This window comes from Micrasema longulum, unplaced genomic scaffold, assembly GCF_059751315.1.
Source record: "Micrasema longulum isolate JH-2025_06_02 unplaced genomic scaffold, ASM5975131v1 h1tg000548l, whole genome shotgun sequence".
Lineage (NCBI taxonomy): Eukaryota > Metazoa > Arthropoda > Insecta > Trichoptera > Brachycentridae > Micrasema > Micrasema longulum.
The window spans coordinates 932,585-959,898 of NW_028277744.1; the positions used below are offsets into that span (position 1 = coordinate 932,585).

Genomic DNA, 27,314 nt, shown 5'->3' on the forward strand with positions numbered 1-27,314 from the left:
GAGTTTACATTTTGCTAAATCTCCACCTCCCAGCCCAGATCTGTAAATTAATGTGCGTTTGGGTAAAGGGTGAGCTCTTTAACATCCTCAGGTTTAACCAGTGGTCCCCCGAGGATGAGGCTCCCTTTATGATGTAAAGCATCACATTAACATATAATTTTTATAGGTATTTCCTCATCTGAGCTGCAGAACCTACATCTAGAAATTTCCGTAAGGTTAATTCTAGCAAGGCGTTTGTTTAATCTGCAGTGCCCTGGGCGGGCTCTAGTGATAACCCTCACTCGAATTCGGCTGAGCTTTATTAGGTCAAAAGCAAATCTTTTCGAGTACCCTTTTAACAGTTCCTTCGCATGGTGCTGACCAGGTACTTTTCGCCAGAGCATTGCACTCTGCTTCGTGGCCCATGACCTAAGCTCATAACGAGGAGCACATTTAGGCAACCCACAGAAGGGTTCAGGGCCCATTAGGGCTGTCTTAACTCCCAGCCTTGCCAGTTCATCAGCTGCCTCGTTATTGTCGATGTATGAGTGTCCAGGTACCCAAATTAATATCACAAACACTTTCACCCTCACAATAGAGATGGGCATTTCGGTTTATCAAACTATTTCCAAATACAAGTTTAGAGCAGCGAGGGCAAAAATCAGGTAAAAGTAACTGTTATTTAAGTAATAGTTTCATAATTTTTCATTTTAATGCAAGGGGGAGTGTTTAATTCGTAGGGGTGGAGGTAGTCACGATTTTACCTGCGCACCTTTAAAATCTGTTATTTTTCGAAACAGTTTCATTTAATATCCTCACTATTTTTTCTTTACATTAACAGTTTCATTTTCTTGGGGCTGTTGCAGCTATTTCTGATAAATAACTTTTAATGTTGCTTTTTAACCAAGTAACCGTTTTTTTATGTGAAACTGTTTCAGCTATTTCTGATGAATATATGTTTTAAATAACAGTTTAAAAAATGTTTTACTACCTCTACTTTACAACCAATCTCTAATACATATTTACATATACTAAGAAACCGATTTATGTTTATTTTATGTTATTCTGTGGAAATCTGTCCTCGGTTTTGTTCTTTGTATGTTCTGTTTATTATATTTATTTAACCTATATTACAGTTGATATCCGGAATAAATGAAATAAAACAAATAAAGTATTCTTCTTTTATCATTTGCTTACATGTCTTTAAAATATTGGCTTAGATGTTGAAGTATTTTCAAAAATAATGTTTTGTATATATTCCATGTCCTGGCAGACAAATAATACAATTCTGTGTGTGAGGTGTGATGCCTACATTTGGGTAACAATACTAAAAAGGAAATCGATTAGAGATTAGCCTGTCTCGTGGTTTACTATAAACGAGAAATAATTGCTTGATATATGGCTTACCATTGTAGCATTTCTTTTACCTTATATTGGATATGAAGCGTAAGACCGCTTTCCTGTACCAAATGATTAAGAAACGTTGAAATTAGAAAACTAGGGCAGTCCCGTGTACGAATGGGAAAATGACGGCGACGATGATGAATTTCCTGCTAATAAATAAATGTTTATTTAAGCAATTCATCGTCATCATACTTCCTTTTCCGCACCAAATGGTGCATAGGGCACTGCATTGGTACTCAATAACAGTGAATCTTGATAATTTTTGTTACATGAAGGTAAGATGGTCAGTCTTACGCCTAAGGTGCCAGTCCAGGGACTGCGGAATATTCTAGTGTGACAACACCGTTTAAAATAAATATTTCATGTTAACCATGTCGCGAATCGAACCCGCGACCTCTTCCATGGTAGACAAACGCGCTGACCATAACTCCACGAGGCAAACAAACAAACAAACAATTAATAATGTAATAATGAAATATTATTCTACAAAAATGTAAAATACAACATCTTTACGTACCGACAAAATCAATAGTAAATAAGTCATTTAAATTATTTTTTTGCAATATTGCAACAGAGAGAGGAAACGTTTTTGAGAAACGAATTTTGTCTTATGATTTACAGGGGTTATGACTGGTTTTAGTGATCCCTTTAAACACTGTCTGATATTCACCATTCTGTGTAGAGTACTTGCTTACGTTTTTTCAGGTTTTCCATTAGTTAATTTTTGTGTAGTAAAAGAGTTGAAACCTTTTTTAGGAATATCGAATAAAAAAACAGTCAAATTTCTCTCCAACATTATTTTATTGCCTGGGGGTTTTGGGACTTACAAACTACACTAAATTTTGGCATATGAAAGTCTTGGTACGTATAATACTATTTATACTGAAAATTTTGTACATTTATATCTGGTCTTGGCGCTTTGACTAAGTACTCACATATTCCAAATAAGACAATGCCACGATTGAAATATTGATTAACAATATAATAAACCTATTTTTTTTCTGCATTTACTTTGTGGAATAAAATTTTAAATATATTATAAATAAAACACTGTATATAATATATACCACACATGAGTTTAGATATTTACACTTGATGATGGGTAACTAGGAATACCTGAAACTTGTTAAGTTCTAACTAATATTAAACTCCTGTGTGCTATATAAAACAAAGTATTTTATTTATAATATACGAGCTGAATCCGGCGATGCTTTGCTATTGCTATATTTGTATTTATTTAATTATTTAATGTTCCACGAACCATTTACATAATTACAATAAAACCAGTGAAAAAAAATACAACATAAAATAACACAATATTATAAAAAGAACAAAAACATCGAGAAATGTATACAATCAGGAACTTCAGCCAAATGTATACGAGCTGAATCCGGCGATGCTTTGCTATTGCTATATTTGTATTTATTTAATTATTTAATGTTCCACGAAGCATTTACATAATTACAATAAAACCAGTGAAAAAAAATACAACATAAAATAACACAATATTATAAAAAGAACAAAAACATCGAGAAATGTATACAATCAGGAACTTCAGCCCTACGGGAAATTGGATACAATTTTTTTTTCTTACGCGGGGTAAAAATTAGAGCATTAAATTGCAACGGCAAAGTTTTTTGAAAATGTACAGAAAAAATTATAAAAAATATTTTGATAAAAACGCACTACTTTAAATGACGTCACTGGTTCATGAGAATCAACCTATGATCTGAGAGCTACGGAAGATTTCCGGTATGCTTGTCGCTTCTACCAATGGCAAGAATTGAATGAGAATAAGCGGAAATGAACCTCTGACGTTACACGCGGAGTTATTTCAGAAATACAAAACTTTGAAAAATCCTAGCGCCGATAATAGGATATATAATTTTTTTTTTAAATAAATTTTTACTTAGTTTAACAGTCTATTAACAAATAAAAAAAAATTTAAAAAACCACCCAACTTCCTCATTGTAAACAGTATTTACATATAAAAAATAAATATTACATCTGTAAAAAATATAAATATTTACCTTCATAAAAGAAAGGTAAATAAAAGAAAATAGCAGTTTTTAAAAAAGAGGAAGAAAAGAAAAAAAAGAAAGTGCTTTTAAAGGAAAGATAAAAAGTTTACTTCATGTTTTATGTATTTAAATATTTATTTATTTATTCATATTTTACTCTTACAAACTATAAACAATAATAAACATAATGTGACGTCACTGGGGTTACACGTGCCGAGGACACTTAACAATATACTTTTTTGAAATGTTTTTACATTTGAGAATAAACAAAGAAGACTAACTGATAAACAGAGATAATTACAAAATATTCAGACTGTTTTAAAAACTAGGTATATATGTACATCTATATTATTTATATTACAAAACGCACAATGAATATAACAAAAATCTAACATAAGCTTTACACTTGTGGAGCAGTTGATTCAATATTGGTTTGGGCGAACGAAACAATCCATTTTACTTCTACCTAGCTCTACTATCCGTTTTTAAATGCCTTTTTAAACATTTTCTCGTTACGAATTGTTTTAATAAATAGTGAAAGTAGGTCATAGATTTTGATTGAATACTACTAAAAATCTCTTTGTACGAAAGTGGTTTTATTTTGTATTTGTTTAAGTTGTATTTGTGTTGAGGATCTAGTGAATATATTATTTGTATATATATATATATAGTTAAATGAACACAGTCAAAAGTTTGATTTTTGTGTTTTGGATTACATAAATTGTGAGGATATGCGGTGACAGGGAGTTTATATGTCACTGTTTTGCAGATGACTCCCCGATACTGTGCGAAAAATACAACTGCATACTGCATATCGGACCTTTTATGCCGTTTCGTTGTCCCGTTTTCCGCACCTCAAAACTGAACCGATTTTGTTATTTTTTTAGACAAAACATCAGAATAAAAATTTCTGTAATTGCTACATCATATTTGTATACCGTGCGTCCGAAGACAGCAGAAAAAACTGGGCATTTATACGGGATTTTGGATGGTTCTAGTTCCCATAATAAACATTTTGTATTTAAAAAAACAAACCTATACGGACACGCCAATGGTGAATACCTATAGTGTGTAAAAAAAACACTGGTCTAGTCCATAATCCAGGGAAAAAATACGGGAATACGGTTGTATGAAGAAAAGTCTGACCGCGCCCTTTGGGCGTATATGCAAATAAATAAATAACTAAAAAACGAAGAACGTATCCATATTATTTAGTATTCAAAGAATTTTGTGTAAAAACAGTAAAATGTTTTTTTAAAGATATCCATGTACAATTTTTAAAGACAAAAATATATATTTTTTCAAATTTTAGAAAAAAAAATGCCTTCGGTTAAAGCGTGCAAAGGTGCAACACTAGTACAGCACAACATTTGTATTTTTTTTTTGGAAAAAAAGAATTGTTGTAATCTACCTTCCAAAATAAAACATTTAGAAATTTTTATTCAAATCCAAATTAAAGAATCATAATACGAAACTAACTCAATTCTAACTTCCACTCTGATTCATCGATTTTTGCATATTTTCTATCAATATTTTTGCAATTAAATAAAATTATGTTTTTATTTGGAATTCCTGCGTAAAATAAAATTATCCGCGTTTAAATAGTCCAGTTTGTAAAATCGGTAATTTTATAGGTACTTTTTTGTATGTAGATATCCTTAATTATAAAAAATAAATAAAACAGCAATATTTATATAAATATCTTAATTTATTTACACTTAAAACTAGATTTTCCCAAAAAGGACATTCAATGTGTATTCAAATTAATAGAATAATCATCGAATGATAAACGTTTTGGCGATAAATGTCAAGGTTTTTAGTGGTGGTAGGCGGGGTAAGCGTGGGCGACAGGGGCGGCGGCGTAGGCCAGGGGGTCGGCGTACTTAGCCACGGGCGCGGCGTAGGCCAGAGGGGCAGCGTACTTGGCGACGGGGGCGGCGTAGGCCAGAGGGGCGGCATACTTAGCGACGGGGGCGGCGTAGGCCACAGGGGCGGCAACCTTCACGGCGTGTCCCAGGGGTTCACGGTTGACGACAGCGTTGAATCCGTTATGAGGATCAGCGGTATACTCAACAGTCCTCTTGTAACCGTCAGCGTCGATCAGGGAATAAGATCCATGGACGACATCTCCGTCCCTAGACTCGTGCTGGCTCTTGGAGTCTCCGGTCAGACCGTCCTGGACGTCGTAGGCGAAGTTGTACTGGGGATGGGGGTCGTACTCGTCTACGGCGGCGTACTTGGCGACGGGGGCGGCGTAAGCCAGGGGGGCGGCGATCTTGGCAACGGGAGCGGCGTAAGCCGGGGCGGCGTAACCGTGAGCGGCGTAGGCGGGGGCGGCGTAGCCGTGGGAGGCGTAGGCCAGGGGAGCGGAGTAGGCAGGCTGGGCGATGATGCCAGCGCGAGCCACAGCTACCACGGCAGCGAAAACTAAGACCTGAAACAAGTAAATAAAATAGTAAAGATTTATAGGGTGCAATTAATATAACAAAGAAATATTTCTAAACAATTTAATTATTCCCGATATTTTCAGAGTTCGCGTCTTTTGAAAAATGCGCAGAATGGTTGATAATTCTATATATTGTCAAAGAAGCCCAGTGTCTCTAGGTTCATACCTAGTATGAGTTCAGTTCATACTGGACAAATATTTCGTGATATCCTTTCCATTACTGGCAAATAGTTTTGCTTGCCTAACCCTTGGTGTTGTAATTGTCAAACGTAGTACTAACAATTCTTTCATTGGGTATTCATTAAATTGAAATAGTTAAAAACCATGAAATAAACGGTGTTAATTGCATTATCATTGAATAAACCTTTTCGTGACTTATATAAAAGGCGTCGGAGTTCAGTATTTTTTTCCGAATAATGATAAAAAAAACCGAAATGAACATAATTAAATTTATAAAAAAATACCAGGATGGAAACAGATTTTTGTAACTGAATTTACAACAAGTGAAAACAGTGTTTGCTATCACTTCCATTCGTGTAATTGCAATATTATCAAAAGGGGGTGAATGAAAGCAGAACATTTGAATAAAATTAAAATTGTCATTTTAAACAGTAACTCATTAATTGACAAAATAGTATGTTTTTTAGTATGAGCAAACCGATAGGAAGACCCTCGGACTTTAAAACGATTTTTGGGTATGTGGAGGGAATGTTTTCACAATTAAACCGTTAGTAACGGTTAAACACATAATAAATATGTATACGTAGAAGTATGGAAATTGTGTCTAGTATTGTTGGAATTAAATTCAAATTATTGAAAAACATGTAATTATAATGTTCAACGGTTGATGTAGTTAAATTCTGTGGAGGGCCCGGGTTCGATTTCTGTCAATAAATGAACACAAAACGCATGATATAAAATTATTTATCTGTACTGGCTAGTGACTAAATTGAATAACATAAATTTTATATTTAAAGCACTAACGTTGTGGTTATTTATTATAATAAAATAAATAAAACTACCTTGTATTTAACCACTTATTTTTTAACTTTTCTATCGATCGGTTTCAAAGCTATACAAGCTTCTTTATCGAGGTTTACTTAGCTTATTAACTGTGAATAACTTTAGCTGCAACCGCGGGGCGTAGGGCATTAGGATTTTTTTAAATCGTTAATTAGATTCCTATTTTATTATTATTTTATATTCACGTGAAATTGACTGTGTCAATTTTTACCAATTTACTTAAGTACAATCTGAAATTATTATGCGTGCCTTTTTTATCAATACTACTTATAAAAATAATTATTGTTTATACAGCTGAATAAACTTACATTGTATTTTGGATATTAAGAGCAATGACTTGATTACATAAAAAATATTATGTGTATTTAAAAAATAACCATCTTCTATTATTTTTTCTACAATGTTTTGAGTATATCCAAATGCTTGCAGACTGGCTGGATTTTCTCCCTAGGGAGTTGTTCATATTTAAATTTGTTGCAACAGAGAGGGAAAACATCTTTGAGAGGGGAATATGGTAGTCTGGACATTTACAGGGCTTATGACCTGTCATTGGCTCGTTTAAGTGGCCACTTTACACACTGTGCAATATTCACCATTCTGCCTATGTTTGAACATCCACATATCCTCAACTCTTCCATCTGTTGACTTTTGTGAAGTAAAAGAGCTGAATCCTACTTTTTCTACTATGCCGATTTCTGAAGATCGAACAAACAAAGAAAGCAAACAATACAACAAGCCATTTTCCCGTAGGAGTAGGCAGAGAGGATAGTACGCCACTTTAGTATGTCTTTGCAAAAAGACCTCGCTTCCTCTACGTTCATAAATTTTTCGTGCACCCACGGCGATTGATCTATCTTTCTTGTCCATCTTCAAGCATTTGTTGAATTTGGTCATGCCTTGTCTTTTTTTGTCTTCGTCGTTTTCTGCATCCATCAACATTCGCATCGTAAATCCCTTAAACCGTTATTTCGCTGTCCAATCGATCTACTTGTCCAAACCAACACAGCACCCCTTTCTCGATTTCGTCGATAATGCTTGTCCCAGCCTCACATAATGCACGGATCTCGACATTTGTTCACTTATCGTCCAAAGTTTCACCAAACAGTTGCCTGAGAGAAAGCATTCAGCCTACTTTCATCCTTGTTTATCCAATACTGTACATCGCCTCCGTACATAAGGATTGGCACCAGGACTCCGGTGATTCGGACTGCTAATTTTGCCGTCTGCGACAAAACTCCTAATAAGAACGTAAAGTATAGAAAAAAAGAAAATACTTTAAGGATGAAAATGGCAAACACACCTCTACACTAACTCTCATGCAAATACACACAAACACACCCTTTTACATATATACGCACACATTTCAATCATCATCATCATTCCATGTCCGCTCCCTGTTGGAGCATATGGTGTCCACAAAGACCCTCCAAGCAGCTCTGAAACGAACTGCCGACGAACAGTCAGCAGCGGACGTCCAGGACGTCGAGAACCTGATGCCTCGTAAAGTAGACAAGCGTGATTAAGGCTTTCAGGAGGCATCCGCAGAATTTAGTTAAGCCAACCGTATCGTAACCGTACAGTAAAAATGTACCGTAATTTAATATGAGTGAATTTTATTTAGAAACTTTGCTGGTCTGTCTTTAAGCCTTATCGTTATTATATAATTTAATCATCGTTGACTGTATGTTTCTGTTAAATAAAAAAATAAATAATGTGAGGCTGTAAAATATTTATGTTACTTTTCTTATAAACACACGCAATTATTTATCATTTTGTGATGTTTTTTTAAGAAAATACCCTAGTTATTAATTAGTTAATACTGGAACTTTTTATCACTTGTTTAGCAAATGAAAAATCTATGTGATGCATCATAATTACACGAGATTTCGAATTCAGTTTTCTAAAAAAACATTTCCTTTCTGTCCAATTTTAATTGTAGCCTATTGTTTTTTTTTATAGTTTGTAGTATCATTGTAAATACATTGTTCAAATTAAAAGTAAATGACATATACAATTTGTTTAGAAAAAACATGCAAATTTAAAAAAAAAACTTAAACGAGTGCTTAAACCCAATACCACGGTTTTGCAAAAGTTTTTATGTCTTTTAACGAAATAAAATCATGGATATACTTTATGCTCATTTTATAAACATTAAAAAATGAGAAAATATTGTATGTATATTGAAATACTAAATAAAACTTAAGTTTGTCATTTTTTGTTTTTAGTGCAAACTAAACAAAAATTTGTATGAATAGTTTAAATAAAAAAAGCGGTTTTTCAAAAACTTATATAGTAGTTGAACTCTCCATATTTAGATTTGTAAAAGTATTCAGTCAACACTTCTAAAAACCTATATATAAGAATATCCGGAGCACCTTTGAACTGTCAAGCAATGAGTGATAGTGGCGCTACATAGTGGTAGAAGTGACGCTTGACTCACGCACGGAAAGTTTCCGGTTTGATTCCCGATGAGAACACAAAAATTTAATGTGATTTTTCTCAAGTCTGGATGCTCTGTGCTGTAACTCACCACTGTTATTGGGCCCCCTGGCCTGTTGGGGTGAAAAAAAAAACTACTACTTTGAACAACGTCACTAGTTCTTATGAATTAACTAATGATAAGAGAGTTGTGATGAATTTCGTGACAAACCGGTAAAACTGACCGAGAAAAAGGAGAAGAGACTTTGAAACGTCACACGAGAAGTAATCTCAAAAATACAAAATTTAAATAAATCACAGCGCTTATAATACGATAAATTAATTTTAAAACATTAATTCTTGGCTTAGTTTAATAGTCTATTAAAAAATAGAAAAAATATTAAATAAAACATTAAACTTTCTCATTGAGGTTTTTGAACAAATTGATGTGGCCAATTGCTGTTTTCACAAAAACACAGTGAATAATACAATTACCTACATTTTTTTTAGAAATATTTGAAATGAAAAATGTATGGACGCAATAGACACAGAAAAATAAAATCCAATAATATCGTGTTGGAAGATTCTCGAGCGGTAATTGATGGGTCAAAGCTATTTTTTATATTAAATTAAACATAAAATAAACAGTACCAAAGGCAAGGCAAAAAAGTATCTAAGGCAAGCATCGTCTAACCACGGTTATATGTTGTATTACACTTTTATAAAATAACTACCAAATTTAACTCAATCAACATTAAAAAATAAATTAAATCAGCAACAGTAATTTGTTGTGTCCGTTATCAAATCATTCCTGCCATAGTAATTGACAAAAATGATCTAAATTTATTTGATAACTTAATTTGAAATCACTACAATAGCCAATACAATAATCGATACAATAGGTTTTGAAACATGGCGTATTCCTGTTTTTAATATGGAATTTCGTTTTTTTTCATAGCCATATGTTTGTTTAGTAATCAAACATGTTTTCAGTATATAATTAACATATTTTTTAGCTTATGTAAAAAGTTATATAATATGATTGATTTATTTAAATACAATTTTTATTTAATGATATGAAATATTTATTTATTTATTTATTAACGGACATTGTCAATAAGTACAGTTAATAGGGTTTAAATATCACAATAAAAGAATAGTTTAAAACATTTAAAAAAAGAAAAGAAGCATTGACAAACATAAGGGACGTAAAGACAAGATCTGAACTATTTATTTAGTGCTCGTTTAAATCGTTGTAAACTTAAACCAAAAAAGTCCAGATCTTGTCTTGAGTTAACAATACGACAAAAACGGGCCATCGGAGAATTAAGGCCATAGTTTGTTCTATGCTGATCGATGAACAGTACTTCATTGTTTCTCAACCTACGAGTCGGAATATTGAATTTTACTGGTATTATGTATTATTGAAATACGTACCGATCAAACAAATGTAAAAAGTAAAAACTTAATATATTTCTATTGTTTGATTTTTAGAAAACTATTGATTTAACAAATGTCAATAAATTAATGAGAAAATTTTTTGCTGCCATAAGGGGAGAAAAATTATTTAGAAATATTAAAAAGATAAAATTGTCAACTTATATAATATAATCTTAACACCATTACCCTTAGGTTGATAATAAATCCAACTCTTTATAAAAGGTTTAACCTTTATATGGTAGACAAAACATTAAATTAAACCATGCAAAAAATATTTTAAAACGTTTTTATGTGATGAATTTTATGTTTATAAATTTTGTACAATTTTTAGTCCGACTATGATTAATCCGACTATGGGATTACGCTCCCGAAAATATAGTCGTGTTATTATTGTAATGGAGAAAAATTATGTTATTCTGATAATATTAAGTATTAAATTGTGAATGGCAATTTAATCAATACAGTAGTAAATTTATCGTGTTTTTTTTATTTTTATTATTTGTATTCCTTAATTGTGTTGCCTTATCCCCTGTACCTTAGTAAACCCTTTATTATTTAATTTAGTTTAATTACAATTTTAATGTACTATTATTTTGTAAGTAAATTTACTCTAATGAAAACTGCTAGTCGAAGTTATACGGCCATAAAAATATTCTCAAAAATATATCGGGTTTTCGAAATTTGTAATTAAAAATTATCGATCGCGAGCGTTTTGGCGGTAAAAATACGTTCGACAGCAAATTCGTACCTTGAATGCCATTGTGTCTGGTGGATGTGGATGAACTTGTGTGTTGAACAGATCTGGAGGCTGCTTTTATAGGACTCCGCTGGGCGGGGGGCCTTTCACTCTCAGCGGAAGGGCGGCCGAGGAGGAGGATTGTTTGGCGCGAACGAGGAGTTTTTATTCAAAATTTGGAATTCTTGAATTTTTTTTGTTTTTTGCATTTTTATGTCCACCGATTACAATACAAAAAACTTTTGAAATGAATGTTTTGTTACTTTAAAATAAATACAAATATTAAGTAAAATTTTGTCAAATGTTTGACAAAAAAGTTAATGCTTTGAATAATAATATTAAAAATAATGTTAACTTTTTTCACATCAAGGGCAGAGTGGGGCAAATTTCACATTAAAATTAAAAAGTACTTAAATAAGCCAAAAAATCGGTGGTAAAGGTATAATTTTTTTCGTGTGACGTCGGATAAACTTTCTACAATAGTTTGAAATTCACATCTCCCAGTTTCTTCGCATTTTCTTTGTTATAATTATTTATCACTTTTTAAATATTTATATATTTTTATTTTTTTTAACCTTCGCTTTATTTTATTAAAGTTATGTGAATCCATATAATTAGATGGCAGGCCCTACTATGGATGATCATTTTCTTTATTAGTCTCTTAATATAAGCATTATAACCTGCGCATCCGTTTGTATTCAAAATAAATAAAATATTGTGATTTACTTAAAGACGAGACCTTTCGCGCCCTATGCCTATGGAACGAACGGTACGTATTACGTTACCAGTGAAAGTACTGTCTCACATACCCGAAAACCGTTTTAAAGACCGTGGGTCTTCCTATCGGTTTCACTCATACAAAAAACAATGTTTTTTTGTCAATAAACGAGTAACTCTTTTAAAATTATTAAATTTAGGGATAGCGATTTTAATTTAATTTTACTCTACTACTTTCACTGCCCCTTTTACAGTGTGTTTGGCAAATTCTATGGAGAGCCTTTGTCGGATATTGTCATTCATCCTCATGACCATATTGCAAACACGAATGGGAACAAAAACTGTGTCTACTTGTATCACAATAGTCTATGTTCATTGTAGTAATTTTATAAATTCAATAACATCAGGGATACCATTATGAATTTATGACGTTATCGCGCCATATGTACGCAAAACATTGGATGAATTGTATGCAGAACATGTTAGAAGTGCTCTCGGCGGGCATGACGTGTGACGTCAAAGTGACATGGTGCCATATTTGAGCCATTTTGTGTATACTCATTTTTAAACCCAAATTTTTTGAATTAATTTGGATTATTTTTACATCGATATTTATGTCATTAGAATCGTAAAAGTCCGCTCTAAATTACAAAAAAAAATATAACGTTATTCCGTATTTGTGAAATTAGGTACACTGTTATAGCAAAAAACATCCAGGCTGGATTAAAATCACACTTGGATAGAAACGATTTTTTTCCATAAAATCTAAAAAGGGTAGAAAAGACAGTTGGTACCTGCGTAAACAAAGACTTAGACATACCTCACCGACTCAAGATTATTGTTTAAAATTACATTAAATTATCATGATTGCACTAGGAATTTTTTAAAAAATTACCAATTTTTTTAATGAAAATGATTTTTATCAAAATATGGCAAGAGCAACGAAGACCCTTGCCATTTTTTAAACACGCGCATCAAGGTAATTTGGAAGACGTACTTATACTTTATTGATACAATGTTTTTTGGGGCTAAAATAAGCCAAGAAGTTGAATACAACGGCGAACTACTGAAAATAACACATGGGGTGCCATTCTGAATCTTCTGAGGGAGTAGAGAGGATTTCTATTCCATAAAATAAGGTGGGGATATTTTATTTTTATCAACCTGTCATTGATTGGTTTGAGTGGCCACTTTACACACTATGTAAACAAAGGCAGAATGGTAAATGTTACACAATGTGTAAATGAGCCACTTAAACTATCCAATGACAGGTCATTAACGCTGTTAATGCTTGGACTTCCATAATACTTGTCTCAAAAATGTTTTTCCTCTCAGATATTTTAAAAAGTCATCCGTTTACTTGTATATTGCATATTGTTAATACCGTATCGATATAAATAATCTCAATTGCATTATACGATGCTTTATCTGACAAAAAAAAATGTGCCAGTTTAATTAACTCTTAAAAGACTATGGAAAATAATTCCTTTGCGCATGGTGATGTAACATTCGTGTTACCACAAGCAAAAGACAATATTCTAAAGCTCAGACATTTGATTAAAAAAACATGGAGACATACTGTTTAATAATTATTTTGTCATAATTTATAAAAATAAACATATGATTCAGTTCTCTAATAGCAAAATAAATTTAAAATCATAAATATGAGTTCAATTTTCGTGCTCTCTCTTATACAGATGTATTATTGTATTCGAGTCACGCGTCACATTCACTCTTCGCGTAGCAAGGATAAATATTTTTGGTATTAAAATCAAGCTTAGTTATATAAATTTTATTTTTCAAATCCAAAGTGAAAGTGTCGAATTGAAGATTACAAAAAAAAACTTTTCATTTAAATAAATAAGAGAGATATATCAAGTCTCGTATCGTATGTAGACTAGTGTGACATCACAGCCACACAAGAGTTAAATAACATTTTCGGAAAAATCATAGTTCTCTATTCTGCCGAAAAATCATAGTTCCATAATCTAATGACCTAGTATCGAATTGGTCCAAGGGATCCCAGTTCGATTCCTGGTGGAATTAGAACTTTACTTGTTAATGTTGATCGTGTAGACACCTTGTTTTGCCCAACTGGTCTGACCTTTCTTTATAAAAACGTAATATATCGTAAAATCTGGCTGGTGGTTAAAGAATTAGCGTTGAGCATGAGTTGAGTGTCATAATTTTAGGGGCTCAGATATATCGTGGTCAGACTGTTTTTAATTAGCACGTATTCCGTATTTTCTCCCTCAATTATGGCAATATAGCAGTGATTTTTGCAAAATTTTGATTTATGCTCAACGAGGCCTATTAGCCAATCACATGAGGAGATAGAACGAAAAACTTACCCATATTACGAATTTATAAATAGCTCAAAAAAAATCAAATAAACATCGCCTTATTTACGAAATAAAGTTTGCTGAACCAGCTTATAGCAGGCAAGCCAACGTTAGGGAGTAAAAACAATTTTTAGTTTTGGAATTCGACCATAAACAAGTACCTAAGTGCCTACTTAAATTCAATATTTGAATATCAATAGCCTTTAGTTTTGGAATTCAATCATAAACAAGTACCTAAGTACCTTATTTTCAATGAAAAGTCTTTTTCCTTTGGTTCGAATAGTTTTTGCACGCTTTCACGACACAATCAAGCATTTTTCTTTTCATTTTATAACAAATATTAAATAAAATTTTAACTACTGGACTAGAACTAGAATTTATTGAATAAACATGTTAAAAGCCATTAGGAACATATTATTAAACATTATAATTAAATTTCTTTATTTTGAAAAGCCGTGCCGTGCTGGTATTTCTGTTTGCGAAGAGGTTTTTTTTAAACTGACAAAATTATTTAAAGATAGAGTTAAAAGTATGTAGACAGTATCTACATACTTTTATTTACAGTATCTATGTTTTGTTCTATGTGGTATAGATGGTGATATTGATTGTTTATTTTTTATACATTTATTCGTCCCAACTCAACACGGGACTTTGGTTCTATAGAGTTGGGACTTGTGTTTTAATAAATCATAAATAAATATTTTTTGAGAATAAATAAAATAAAATAAATAAAAAAGCTGATTATTTGTTCACATTTTTTCAGAACAAATACATAGTTTAAAAAAAAAAACAAGGAATTTGTGTACATATTTTTTTATTCCTCAATATAATTATGATCTCCCTCAAAGTAATCACCGTCGGATATAATAAATTAACGCCAACGTTTTTTTCTATCCTTAAAACATTTCTGGAACACGTTTTTTGGTATGGCCTTCAGTTCCTTTTGCGATTCGATCTTTATCTCACACATGGTCGTGAAACGTCTGTATGGGAAAATAAAATGTCGCAAGGGGCCAAGACTGGTAAATACGGTGGCTGGGAACATCAATGCAGTCTGGGGTTTTTTTGTCAAAATTTCTCAAACAAGCCGAGAGGCGTAAGTATTTTCGCTCTGGAATAATCTTGATAGTTCGCCGATCACATCAAAACACGTCTTACTAGTTTGTCTGTCAAAACCAACTACGCCTTCAAAGTAGACGAAAACTGACACACCAATAAAATCATAAACATGTGTACCAATCTAGGAAAAAAAGAGGCTCTTGCATTTTAAAATTCTAAATTCATATATATTGCGTATTTAAAAAAAAAACCTTCTTTGTGTATTCAGAAACTCCGTTTATCCGAACTTGTCATTTGGATTGCCAAATATCCAGATCGTTGTAAGGAAATAATAAATAAAGGAGATGTTATAAAAACCATTAAAAAATTTATTCCTCAAAACAATTAACTTTGCTGGACATGTTCAAATAGTTTTTAATGTGATTCTGATTCACTGAATTGTTTCAAAAGCTATAAAAAATAAATCTTTGAGAAAATTTTGCGTTTTCTTTCAAAAAATTGCCTCCATTTAATGGTAAATACAATTAACCGGATTTCTGCATTTCCGGATAACGTCTGGATAATGAATTCGGATAATTGAAATTTTACTGTACCTGATCTTGATGCGTATATTTCGTCTTTATGTCTATAACGAAATAAAATAACATGCGATTACAAATTTATTTAAAAGTATTATCGTTCTCCACATTGATTATTGCTCCAGTATTTTATATTTAAGTAATGAAGGAGATCTAAAGAGACTCCAAATAATACAAAACAAAGCGATGAGGATAATATGAAGATGTGGGAGACAAACAAAAGTTAAGACAATGATTCAACTTCTAGATATCATGACAATTGATCAAAGAATCAAATTCAATGTTGCTAATGAAATAAACAAAATTATTAAAGGAATAGTTCCGAGATATTTTCAAAATAAACTAAAAAATAATGAGTTCTTTCATAACTATGCAACAAGAGGATCTAAAAATATAAGACTGGAAAAGAAATCAAAAGCAATGTCCCAGAACTGCCTTATGTACAAGGGAATATAACTATTTGAGGAAATGCCAGAAAGCATAAAAAATGAAATAAATTTAAATATATTTTGAATTAAATGTAAAAAGTAAATGTGTGAAAAATATTAGGTTGTATATAGTGTAAATGGTGAATATAATTAATAAAAATGTACATATGAAACAGTTAATATTATAAATTAGGATATTAAGTGTATAATAGTGATAAATAATGTTAGAATAAGTATAGATGTAAATATTGAGTTGTAAATATGTATTAGACTATGTTAATCATAGAACTAAATAAAATAAAATAAAAAAATATTTGAATAACATTTTTCATTGTAGCTTAGTAGATTACTATAAAAGTATTATCATCGAGTACATTAATTTAATAAAAGATGTATTAATTATAATCCGTATTAAAATTTATTACATTCATATATATCAGAATTTTAGTTAAATGAACCATGGATCAGGGTTAAAACGGTAATTATTTATGATAAAATATTGCGGATTTCGCTACCATTAACCTTTTCTAAGCAAAAGAACATTCCAAATAGCAACGAATCAGCAATAACTCATTCATGTGATGATCCCTGATTAGTCATGACTTAAACAAAAAAAAATAGAATCTAAGAAAGGCAAATATATACTAACATCATCATCATCACATTCATCTACCGATGGAGCATAAGGCATTTCATAATGAACAAAAAGCAGTATTTCATAAAAATATTTTATATGAAGGTAGGATGATCATTTTTTTATTTATAAGTCCTTACGGGTGCGTAAGTATAAAAAATTAATTATTTAAAACTTGTAATTATATTGAAAAGGGTTCAGGAAAGAGCTTGGTAAGAAGTTTTAGGCGGCATTTGGTTTTCACTGAGTAAATATCCGATCTCAAGACAGTCTTCATACTGTTGAACGTGGCGCCTGCTATTCCTAGCTGAACTCCCAGTTCTTTATGAAACCTGCCATATTTCGTAACATAAACTCTCGACCCTTTCAATGACTTGGTTTGACAGAGTCAGGGGATTTTGAGCATCAAGGCATGAAGTGTTACACAGTGAATGGGTTTTTGCAATTTCCTCTTGATACTATTTTAAAATTTCAATTTCGTTAACTGGGATTTTCATCATCATCATCATCATTCCCTTTCCGCACCTAATGCTGCATAGGACACTGCATTTGTACTACAATCACAGCGTATCTTGATCATTTTTGTTACATGAAGGTAGGATTATCAGTCTTAAGCTTCAGGTACCAGGTCAGGGACTAGTGTGAAATTGACTATTCTAGTGTGAAAACACCGCTTTAAATATTTCAAATCAACCATGCCGGGAATCGAACCTGAGACCTCTTGCATGATACGCAAACGCGCTGACCATTAAACCACGAGACTGACATGTAATTGGATTTTAATTGAATTTAATTCTACTACTTCCACTGCCCCTATCACTGTGAATTTTGCAAATTACATGGAAGGCTTATGTCGGATATTGTCATTCTTTCTCACATTCGTGTTTACTTATATTAAATTCAGTTTAAAAAATCTGTTGCCACTATGGTATTTTTATTCGTTTATTTATTTGACAACTATAGTCCGCTTTACTTTACGGTTTGTTATATATATCACGTGATTCAGACGGTAAATATAAGGTAGAAGTTTATGAATAGAAAACAGCCGCTAAACTGCCGATATGTAAAGAAAAATAGCAAGCGAATTGCCATATTAATGGTTGAATTCTAACATGCATTCGTTCGGCTTCTGGGTGCGTAAAACAGCGCATGAGATCTCGCTTTGGTATAATTATTGGGAACGTACAATCTGATATATTTCAGTTTATTATAGAAATAAAAGACGAGTGATACTTTAATCCACAAATTTGCAAAAAAAACAGTGACCGGTTTTATCGCTTTCGGGGAATCTATAAGATGTCGCGAAAGCGATGAAACCGGTCACTGGTTTTTCCAAATTTTAAATGCCACAGCTTTTATGTCAACTTTGCCAGGTATATTTTCCGAGACCTTAATCGTGGTAGACGCACGCGCCACCGCCTGCACACACTTTTCTCTACTTTATTGACTTTTTCAGGATTTTTAACCGAAAACACTCGTCCAGGAATTTCAGGATTCTTGTACTGTGTCAAACTATGTCAGGTTGTAAACATCCACCCCTGAACGCAAACCTCCTTTATTTTTTTTCACCCCAAAGGATTTTGGGTTGTAGAACCGGTGGCAATTTTTTATAGATAAATTAAATCAGCTATTTCGCGACGTTTTTGGAGAGGTAATGTTTTTTACATACTCTCGTTTTTTACTCAATTTTCAACCGGAAACACATGTATTTGACGAATTTATTTTGTATATCTTCAATGTGTGATATCTCCACATTGTATATAGGATTCACATTTACTTTGTATTTTACTGGGATTTTAAATACGTTTTTATTCTATATTTTTTACTACATTTTGCTAAGTCTCTTACTACATTTTTTACTATGTGTTTTTCTATGTTTTTCAATATATTTTTACTATTTCTACGGCCTTTATTTATTTTTCTATGTATTGATTGCTGTTTTTATGGGGTAAATAACCCTAGTTAAATAGTCAAAGCAACTTTGTATAAATGTACAATTTTATGTATATAATATGATAATAAATAAATAAATATAAAACTCAACAATATGAATATGTTCAAAACAGACTGGATCACTCCTTGGGAAGTTTTTGTGATCTAAATTTATTGCAACACAGAAGAAAAACTTTTTTGAGAAAGGAATACGAAAGTTTACGCATTTACGGGGCTAATGAAATGTCATTGGCTGGTTTAAGTGGCCATTTTGCACACCATGTAACCATTCTGCCTATGTTTAAATTTTAAGCGTCTGTTGACTTTTGTGAAGTAAAGAAGAGTTGCCGGAATGTTGATGTTTAAACATAGGCAGAATGGTGAATGTTTCACACTGAGTAAAGCGGCCACTTAAACCACCCAATGTCAGGTCATTTGCCCTGTAGATGCCCAGACTTCTGATTCATCATTGGCGTAAAATTAAAAACTTTTTTCTTTTCGGAAAAAAAACTTATCTCAATGATAGGAATCGAGCTTTTGACAAAAAGGCACCCAATTGCTAATACTACTAATCCTCCTAAAGTAATACATTAATTACGAAATAAATAGTGAAATTATTGATTTATCAGTGCCGTTAAGTTCCCAAATGTTTTCAATTATTCAAACAACAAAATGCAATAAAAAGATCACGACTCCGAATTAAATTAAAAGGCATATATCAATGGATCAATAACAATTGAATATTATTTTGAGTTTCACAATAGCTCAGATTTTATATTAAGATGTGAGCTGATGTGCTTTTTAATATTTCCAAGTGCAACCAGAATTAGTTAGATACTTGTATTATCTTGACCAAACTGTCCGTATAGAAACGCATTGGCGTACAATTATTTAAATAAGACCAAAATACGCATTTAAATTATATTTTATTTACTATCCATCAACATTATCATCAGTGGATGCATTATTAACATAGTGATGCTACAATCATTATACGTAAAGGGTCTTGGCCTTTTTCATGAATATTTTCTACAGCTTTCATTAACCTAGCGGAATAAATATGTCGGTGCTACGGAGGAAAGCTGTAATGTTTGTAAACTTGTAAACTTGTCAACTTTAGTTTTTAAAAAAGGGGGTGGATTTATTTTTTTACTTCCAAGATGACAATTTTAACTAAAAAATAATCGGTAGTAAACATAACAAAACATCTGTGGGAACAAACGAGAATATTGCTTTGTTAAAAATCAAAAATGTTTTTTGAATGTTAAGCATTGACACATTGAAAGTTATCAATATTTGATAAACTTAATTTTAATTATAGCTACCGTAATGTTTGGATTTCGGCTTTGTACTATCATAGGATCAAAATATATGTATAGTTCCCCATAGACGTGCTGTAGAGATAATATAATAAACAATATCAAGAACTGGCCATTGTTGTAACTTACACACCTTTTTTTTTTAAAAACATTTTTTATAATTTTTAAAAACCCGTTAAGGTTATATAAAAATGTAAGGTCTAGTCATGTTATAATATTTTTTGCCTGGTTAGTGTAGTCATCAAGTGTTTTTTCAGGTTGATTTTAAATTTATCTCCAATGTAATTTTTTAAATAGTAAGATGTCGTTGTTGTTTTTAAGTACATTGCATATTATTTTTGACTGCCCTGCATTTGTCTTTGCTTTTTTAGGGCGGTTGTGTTGTCGCTGTCTTGTATTATTTTTTTGTAAGTCAACATTTTTTATTAATGTTGTGGCAACACTATAGACGTCACACGCGACGTCGCGCGCCAGGTCCGAGCGACGGACAGAAGAGAAGCGTTTTAGCTGTTTTCGGTGACACACGTTTTTTAGACAAAAACTTGATTCAATTTTAATTGTTACGATTTCATACTTTTTCTTAACTACTTTAGTTTACGTTTTACAGTTCAGATTCCTTTTGTTATTTTAAAGTATTTACATTCTCTATAATATTTAGTTTAGTTAAGTTTTTATATTGTATCTTTTGTATTAATGAAAGATAATAAAACTGTAAGTACAATTATTTACTCTATCTGTGCATTACACATACCATGTTAGTCTGAAAATTTATCCAAAACGAGCGTGAAGTAAAAAACGTTCTCAAGAGACGGACACTTGATATCGTTTTACGGAACGATATCAACGCGGATAAATATTTAGCAATTTATGTTGAACCTACTAGGCAGTCGACTTAACCCGACGTTTAACTATAATGACCCGACGTTCACCACCATAATGTTATGTCATCGTCTTGTATGTTTCTAAATGCAAATTTGTGTACAATTTTACAGATATTATACGAGTATTTTATAAGAGGTCAACATAAAATTTGAAAATCACTAATCGGTTCAAAAAGAATGATAGTTAGGTATGTAACAAATTATATATTTAAAATACTAAATACATTGAAATATAATTATGCCATATCTACTTTTATTTTTATACTTATTAATTATTTCTCATTCCACTGATACACAATCAAAATAAATTTCTTGATATGTTTTATTTATAAAATTGGCTTACTAATAAAACTTTCATAGCTGGCCGAGTGATTTTTAAATAATATTCACTTAATTTTTGATAGATAAGCGTACGCCTTTGTTTCAAGATTGGTACTTTACCTTGACCCGCTTCTGTATGGTCCATACTATCATTACAGCATCTAATGAAAGTAATCAATCATAAAGTTAACTAATACAGAGGTGTAGCTAGCTCTATGGTATCAGGAAACAACAACATTTTTTACAATATTCAAACGAATATTTTAAATTAAGTTAGTTTATTGATAAATTTGCGTAAGTGAAATACAAAAATACATATACTATTAAACAAAAATACAAAATTTTACCACTTAAGAACTCAATTTTGTGCGTTAGCTTTCTTTTTTTTAGTTAAATATGTGATTTTATCGTGATGAAAATTTAAAGAAATAAGCCATACGCAACTTGAAAAAAGTTTTGAAAATACATATCCTCGTTCTGCAATTATGAGCAAAAGATAAATACAAAATTATAGGTAAACATAGTATGGATAATAATTTAAATACAAAATAAAATAAAAATTACGTAAATTTATTTCAACAGAGAGAGAAAACATTTTTGAGAAGGTAATATAGAAGTCTAGGCATTTACAGGGCTTATGATCTGTCATTGGCTGGTTTAAGTGGCCACTTTACACACTGTGTAACATTTACCATTCTGCCAATGTTGGAACATCCAAATTTCCTCAACTCTTCCATCTGTTGACTTTTGTGAAGTAAAAGAGATGAAACACTTATTGTTGTGAAGAGATTCATCAGACTAAATTATTTCACATACTAGGCAACGCCCGAAAACAATTTTTTTTTTTTTAACTTCTTCTCGAACCAGTTGGTTTCATTACAATATTTGAGTTTGTACAAATGTTCGTAGACAAAATACTGGATTTCACCCCCTCGGGAGTCATTAAGATTACATTCCTGTTGTAATTTGTTAATAAAGCCTTTATAAAATCTTTGAAAGATCAAATATGAAAGTAAGTCGATGTGGCATTTTTCCCAGATCCGTTGTTTTTCTACTATCACGGCGGTATGTGTATGTATTTTATTATGTTATATTTGACTTTAAAATTGCTCATGCCTTTCTAAATAAAATAACATAAAATGAAAATTAATTTTATTGATAATAAAAGTTTGGCCATCTCTGTCATCGGTTCGTTGTTGGATTGATAACGATCTGATTTTTTATTATTGGTTCTCAGGCGCCTTGCGCAAAACTGTGTTCCAACCATAAAGATGGCGACCCCGCCCAACGAGATTTATTTTATTGTTTTTATTTCCATCCTCTTCTATAAACACAACGTTCAAAATATCACTTTATGACATCTTGACCTCTGAGTCGAAAACATTTATCTGCGTAGTTAGGTAGGTAAGGTGCAGATGTAACCAAAATACATAAAAAATAAGTAGGTCCCTTTACATTTTATTTAAACAAAACTCCTAATAAATGAACAAATTACAAACGAGATGTAGAATAAAGAAAGAAATATGGAAGCCTAGTTATTTAAAAGGCTTATGACCTCTCATTAAGGGGTTTAAATTGCCACTTTACTCACACACCTGTTGTACTTTGTTGATCTTAATTGTGTTATAAGTATATGATATGTGCGCAGAGACATCTCTTCTTTATCGCACCGAGAGTGTTTTATATTTTGGAAGAGCGTATTAAGCTCTCAAGGACAAAAAATGTTTTCAAGAGAGGAGTTAAGGACTGGATTTTTCTTAGTGGGAAAGATTTGAGTGGGAAACTCCTTGATGATTTTCCGAATGTTTGAGTTTGCTGTTTACTATATTAATGTGCCATATATAATTTTTTAAATATTATTATTATGTTTTTGATCCAATATGATATTTGTGGTGATATACTCGTATGTTTGCGTTAACTAATTACTCATCCTAACCCAACACAGGACTTTTAGTCCCATGGAGTTGGGACTTATGCCTCGAAAACTGTGTAATAAACTACTTGTAAGTAAATAAATAAAATTAAATAAAATAAGGCGGCACTATCCAGATTATTTTAATGCTCTGGGAAGTAAAGAACAAAAACTTTAAGGTTCTATGCACGCAGGCATAGAATTAAGAATAGTCCATAAATTGCATACGCACATCAAACAGAAGGCGACTAAACTACTCATAAATGAGTAGGTTTACGTTTTGACCCATTAGTTTCTTCGTAGACGTCGCTCAGTACGCAACTCCTGATTTCAATTCAACTATGCCGTGTTGTGTCCTTTTAAAGTGTAGAAATACTGCTAGGATCTTAAAGAAACAGGATGCAATCACATTTCATGTGTAATTAGCAAATGAATGTGTATGTAACAAATGCATTACTTAAAAATTGAATTATTTTTCCATCTGTCAGATTGTCGAAGAAAACAAAATGACCATTTCGTTAGTGTTGCCAGGGTAGCAAATTGTTTTACCCTACTTTGCTCATCTAATGAGAGAACTAATGAAAATTGGACCTCGGATTGAACAACTATATCGTGGACATTTGACCGACATTATCTTTAAAACATCAAATAAATAATAATTTAAGTTAAAATAATAATTTTAACATGATATAAATATATCAGTTTTATGTAAAATAAAATTTGTTTTATATTTTAAGTTTAAAGTTCATTAATTAAATTACTCTTATTAAATGACCCTATACTTATCTATTCTGTTGTGTCAATCAATATTTCCGCGTGCACAATAAAATTTTAGAGAAATTAACAGATTACTTTTTTTTAACCTTACATTTGTGTTATAATTATATTTTTTCCCATCGTGCAACATTACGCGGCGGCATCGCGAATGCGCTCGGCGAAAGTGAGGCATAGTGGGGGAATTATTGGACACAGTTCGATGTATTCAAATATGATTCTACGCTCCTTCTGGACGCACACAGGTTTACACGTTTCAATTCATCAATTTAATAATTTTAAATTCTCGAAATAAAAAAGCCGTCAAACAATTTATAAATATTATAAATAATCAATTAAAGTTAAGTTAAAGCTCTATTTTTTATTTTCCATGTAAAGTCTAACCCTACCTTAAACACAATTACCCCATCTTTTATCCTTATCGACACCCACTGTTCACTGTTTCTTTTACGTATGTATAACTAGTTATTATAATGTAACCCTGAAGAAACTAGTCGGTTGTGATAATAAAAAAAGCAGTTCATAAAACAAAGCTTTTTTATTTATACCTTTAAAATATAACAATGCATTACAAAGTTAGTGCTACAAACATCAACATAAAAAAAAGGCTTTTAGATTTAAAACTTTGAATACAAAAGTTTGACCATTCTGTCAATTGTCAATTTATTTCAATTATAATTATTTTATTTATTCTGTCAATTGTCAAGTATTTCATTAATGAGAAATCACCATCCAATCGGCAATAATTATTGTTGATCAACGAATTTTTTCTCTGAGCTAAAGGGAAATCGTTTCTAACCGAGAAAAACAAAAAATACCAGCAAATATTAAAGTAAAAAAGTCAATTCTTCTTCTTCTTTTCCACATCCACTCCTAAGTGGAGCGGGTGGACATCACCAGTTGCCTCCAGGAGACCCTATCGCCAGCCAACATTTTCGCTTCTTCCCATGTCAATCCAGCGCCCCTTAATTCCGCCGAATAAAGTCTAAAGATCGTCATTGACGGCCTTCCAGAACGGCGTGATCCCGCGGGTTTAAAGAAGAGGCAACTTGGGTTTAGGTTCTCCTGAGGCATGCGCAGTACGTGTCCAAGCCAGGTCCACCACCGCATCCTCAAGACGCTCGTTATAGGAGGCTGCTGCGTCCGTTCTTGGAGTTCAATGTTAGTTATAAAATCGAACCACCTTATACCTAATATGCTTCTCAAGCACTTACTCTCAAAACTTAGAAGTTTGGTGTTTTGAGCTTTGGTAAATCTATTAGATAGATCATTTGACTGGCAAGGCAGTAGCGAAAAAGCATTTGGGTTCAAATCATAATTAAACTCATTTATGTCCCCGAAAAGGTTTATCACTTTTAAATTGGGTATCATGAAAATACTCTCATATTCAAAAATAATCTTCCAATTCTTTACATTGAAATCTAAACAGGTGTATAATACAGGCAAAATAACACTACCTGACCTTTAAATATTTTTACCATGAATATTGTATATGTGCTTTTATTTGATATTTGAAAACACTAATGGAAGAAGTCCGAGATTTATTCAGCTAACGAGTCTTTAAAATGTTAGCACCGTATCAGTTTTAGGGATAAAAAATGAGATTTACTTCTTCGGTAAGTCGTGACCGTATTAATTAACTTAATGATTTAATATTTTACACTAATTGATTTATTGTTGAGTATTTCGGAATAAACATTAGTGCATTTGTATTTTGTTAAGAATGTTGTTGTAACAGTCATTAAGTTGTATAATGTTTAGTAAATGCAGCGTATCTTGATCGTCCGTTAAGGCGGTCAATGTTATGCTTCAGGTACCAGTCCAGGAACAATGAAACATTGCAGAATAAAACCACCTAATAAATAAGTATTTCATGTGGACCCTCCCAGGAATTGAACCCAGGATATCAAACATGGTAGGCAAATGCACTTACCACAACACTACAAGGTGGACTTTTTTTCAATCGATTTCCTTCGTCAGATTTTTTTTCTGAGTATCTATCGATTCAAATATATCTGTCCAGGATTCTGGTTTTATTTTACACAGGGTTACGTGTTTATTTTTTTTACATTCCGTTTTGTAAACAAAAAACACATTTTGTTTTTTTTTCTGTTAAAAAAACGTGTTTTTAGTGTTGCTTAAGGTTTAAAGAGAAAAAGTAAATATTTTATTTTATTTATTTTGATTTATATGTAGTTATAAATGGTATTAAGGTGTAAATAAGTTAAATATTATGTCAAGTGTATGTAATATTAAATACGTAGGATTTTGGTAGTTGAGGGTTGGAGCTCCTATCCCCGTTGGAGATTGACAGAAAACGCTAGGTAGCGTTTAATGATTATTTATTACATGTCGAATAAATAATGAATAATGTCGGACGAGTGTTACGGCGATTAGGAGTTGAAGTAAATGCACTTGAACTACATTCTGGAACTGAGTGACTAAACTGAACTTGTTGGGCTGACTGACCGGCGTTGCCAAGCCCGGTAGTCTCTTTATAGGCGACGTTCCTTTGTAGTTCATTTCTTCATGGTAAAGACGATGTAAATGAACTGCAGAACGATGCCCCCGATTTCATGTGCAATACTGTTATAGTTGCATTATAATGTTGTATTGAATTCGATAGAAAATGATGACTTTGCTTTCTTCGGTCATCACAATATTTCAGGTGAAACGTTTTAGCACGCGTGTGTCATCAATTATGGACTATGAACCCTACAATTACGAACACACTTACTCATATATTTATTTATTAATATTTTCACATTGTTTGTGTCCTTTTTTTATACAGAATAATGTTCCCTCACTAGGGTGAAACATTTTACGAAATGTGAAACATGCCTTAAATTAGCCATTTGACAAAGTTAACATAATAATAACAAAAAAATGTAATTAATCCAATTAACCTAATTATCATAACATAATAAACAATATAAACTAAAAAATCATA

At 32.0% G+C, this 27,314-nt stretch overlaps 1 protein-coding gene across 1 annotated transcript; it reads right to left on the reverse strand.

Annotated features, from left to right (window-relative positions):
* Positions 1 to 5,114: 5,114 nt before the first annotated feature.
* LOC148280719 (larval cuticle protein A3A-like) lies at positions 5,115 to 11,586 on the reverse strand. Its single transcript, XM_088227935.1, has 2 exons — positions 11,480 to 11,586; positions 5,115 to 5,838 (listed from the first exon to the last, which is right to left on the reverse strand). Exons 1-2 carry the CDS (start codon positions 11,489 to 11,491, stop codon positions 5,221 to 5,223), a joined length of 630 nt encoding a protein of 209 aa, XP_088084061.1. The 5' UTR covers positions 11,492 to 11,586; the 3' UTR covers positions 5,115 to 5,220.
* Between the last annotated feature and the right edge of the window lie 15,728 nt (positions 11,587 to 27,314).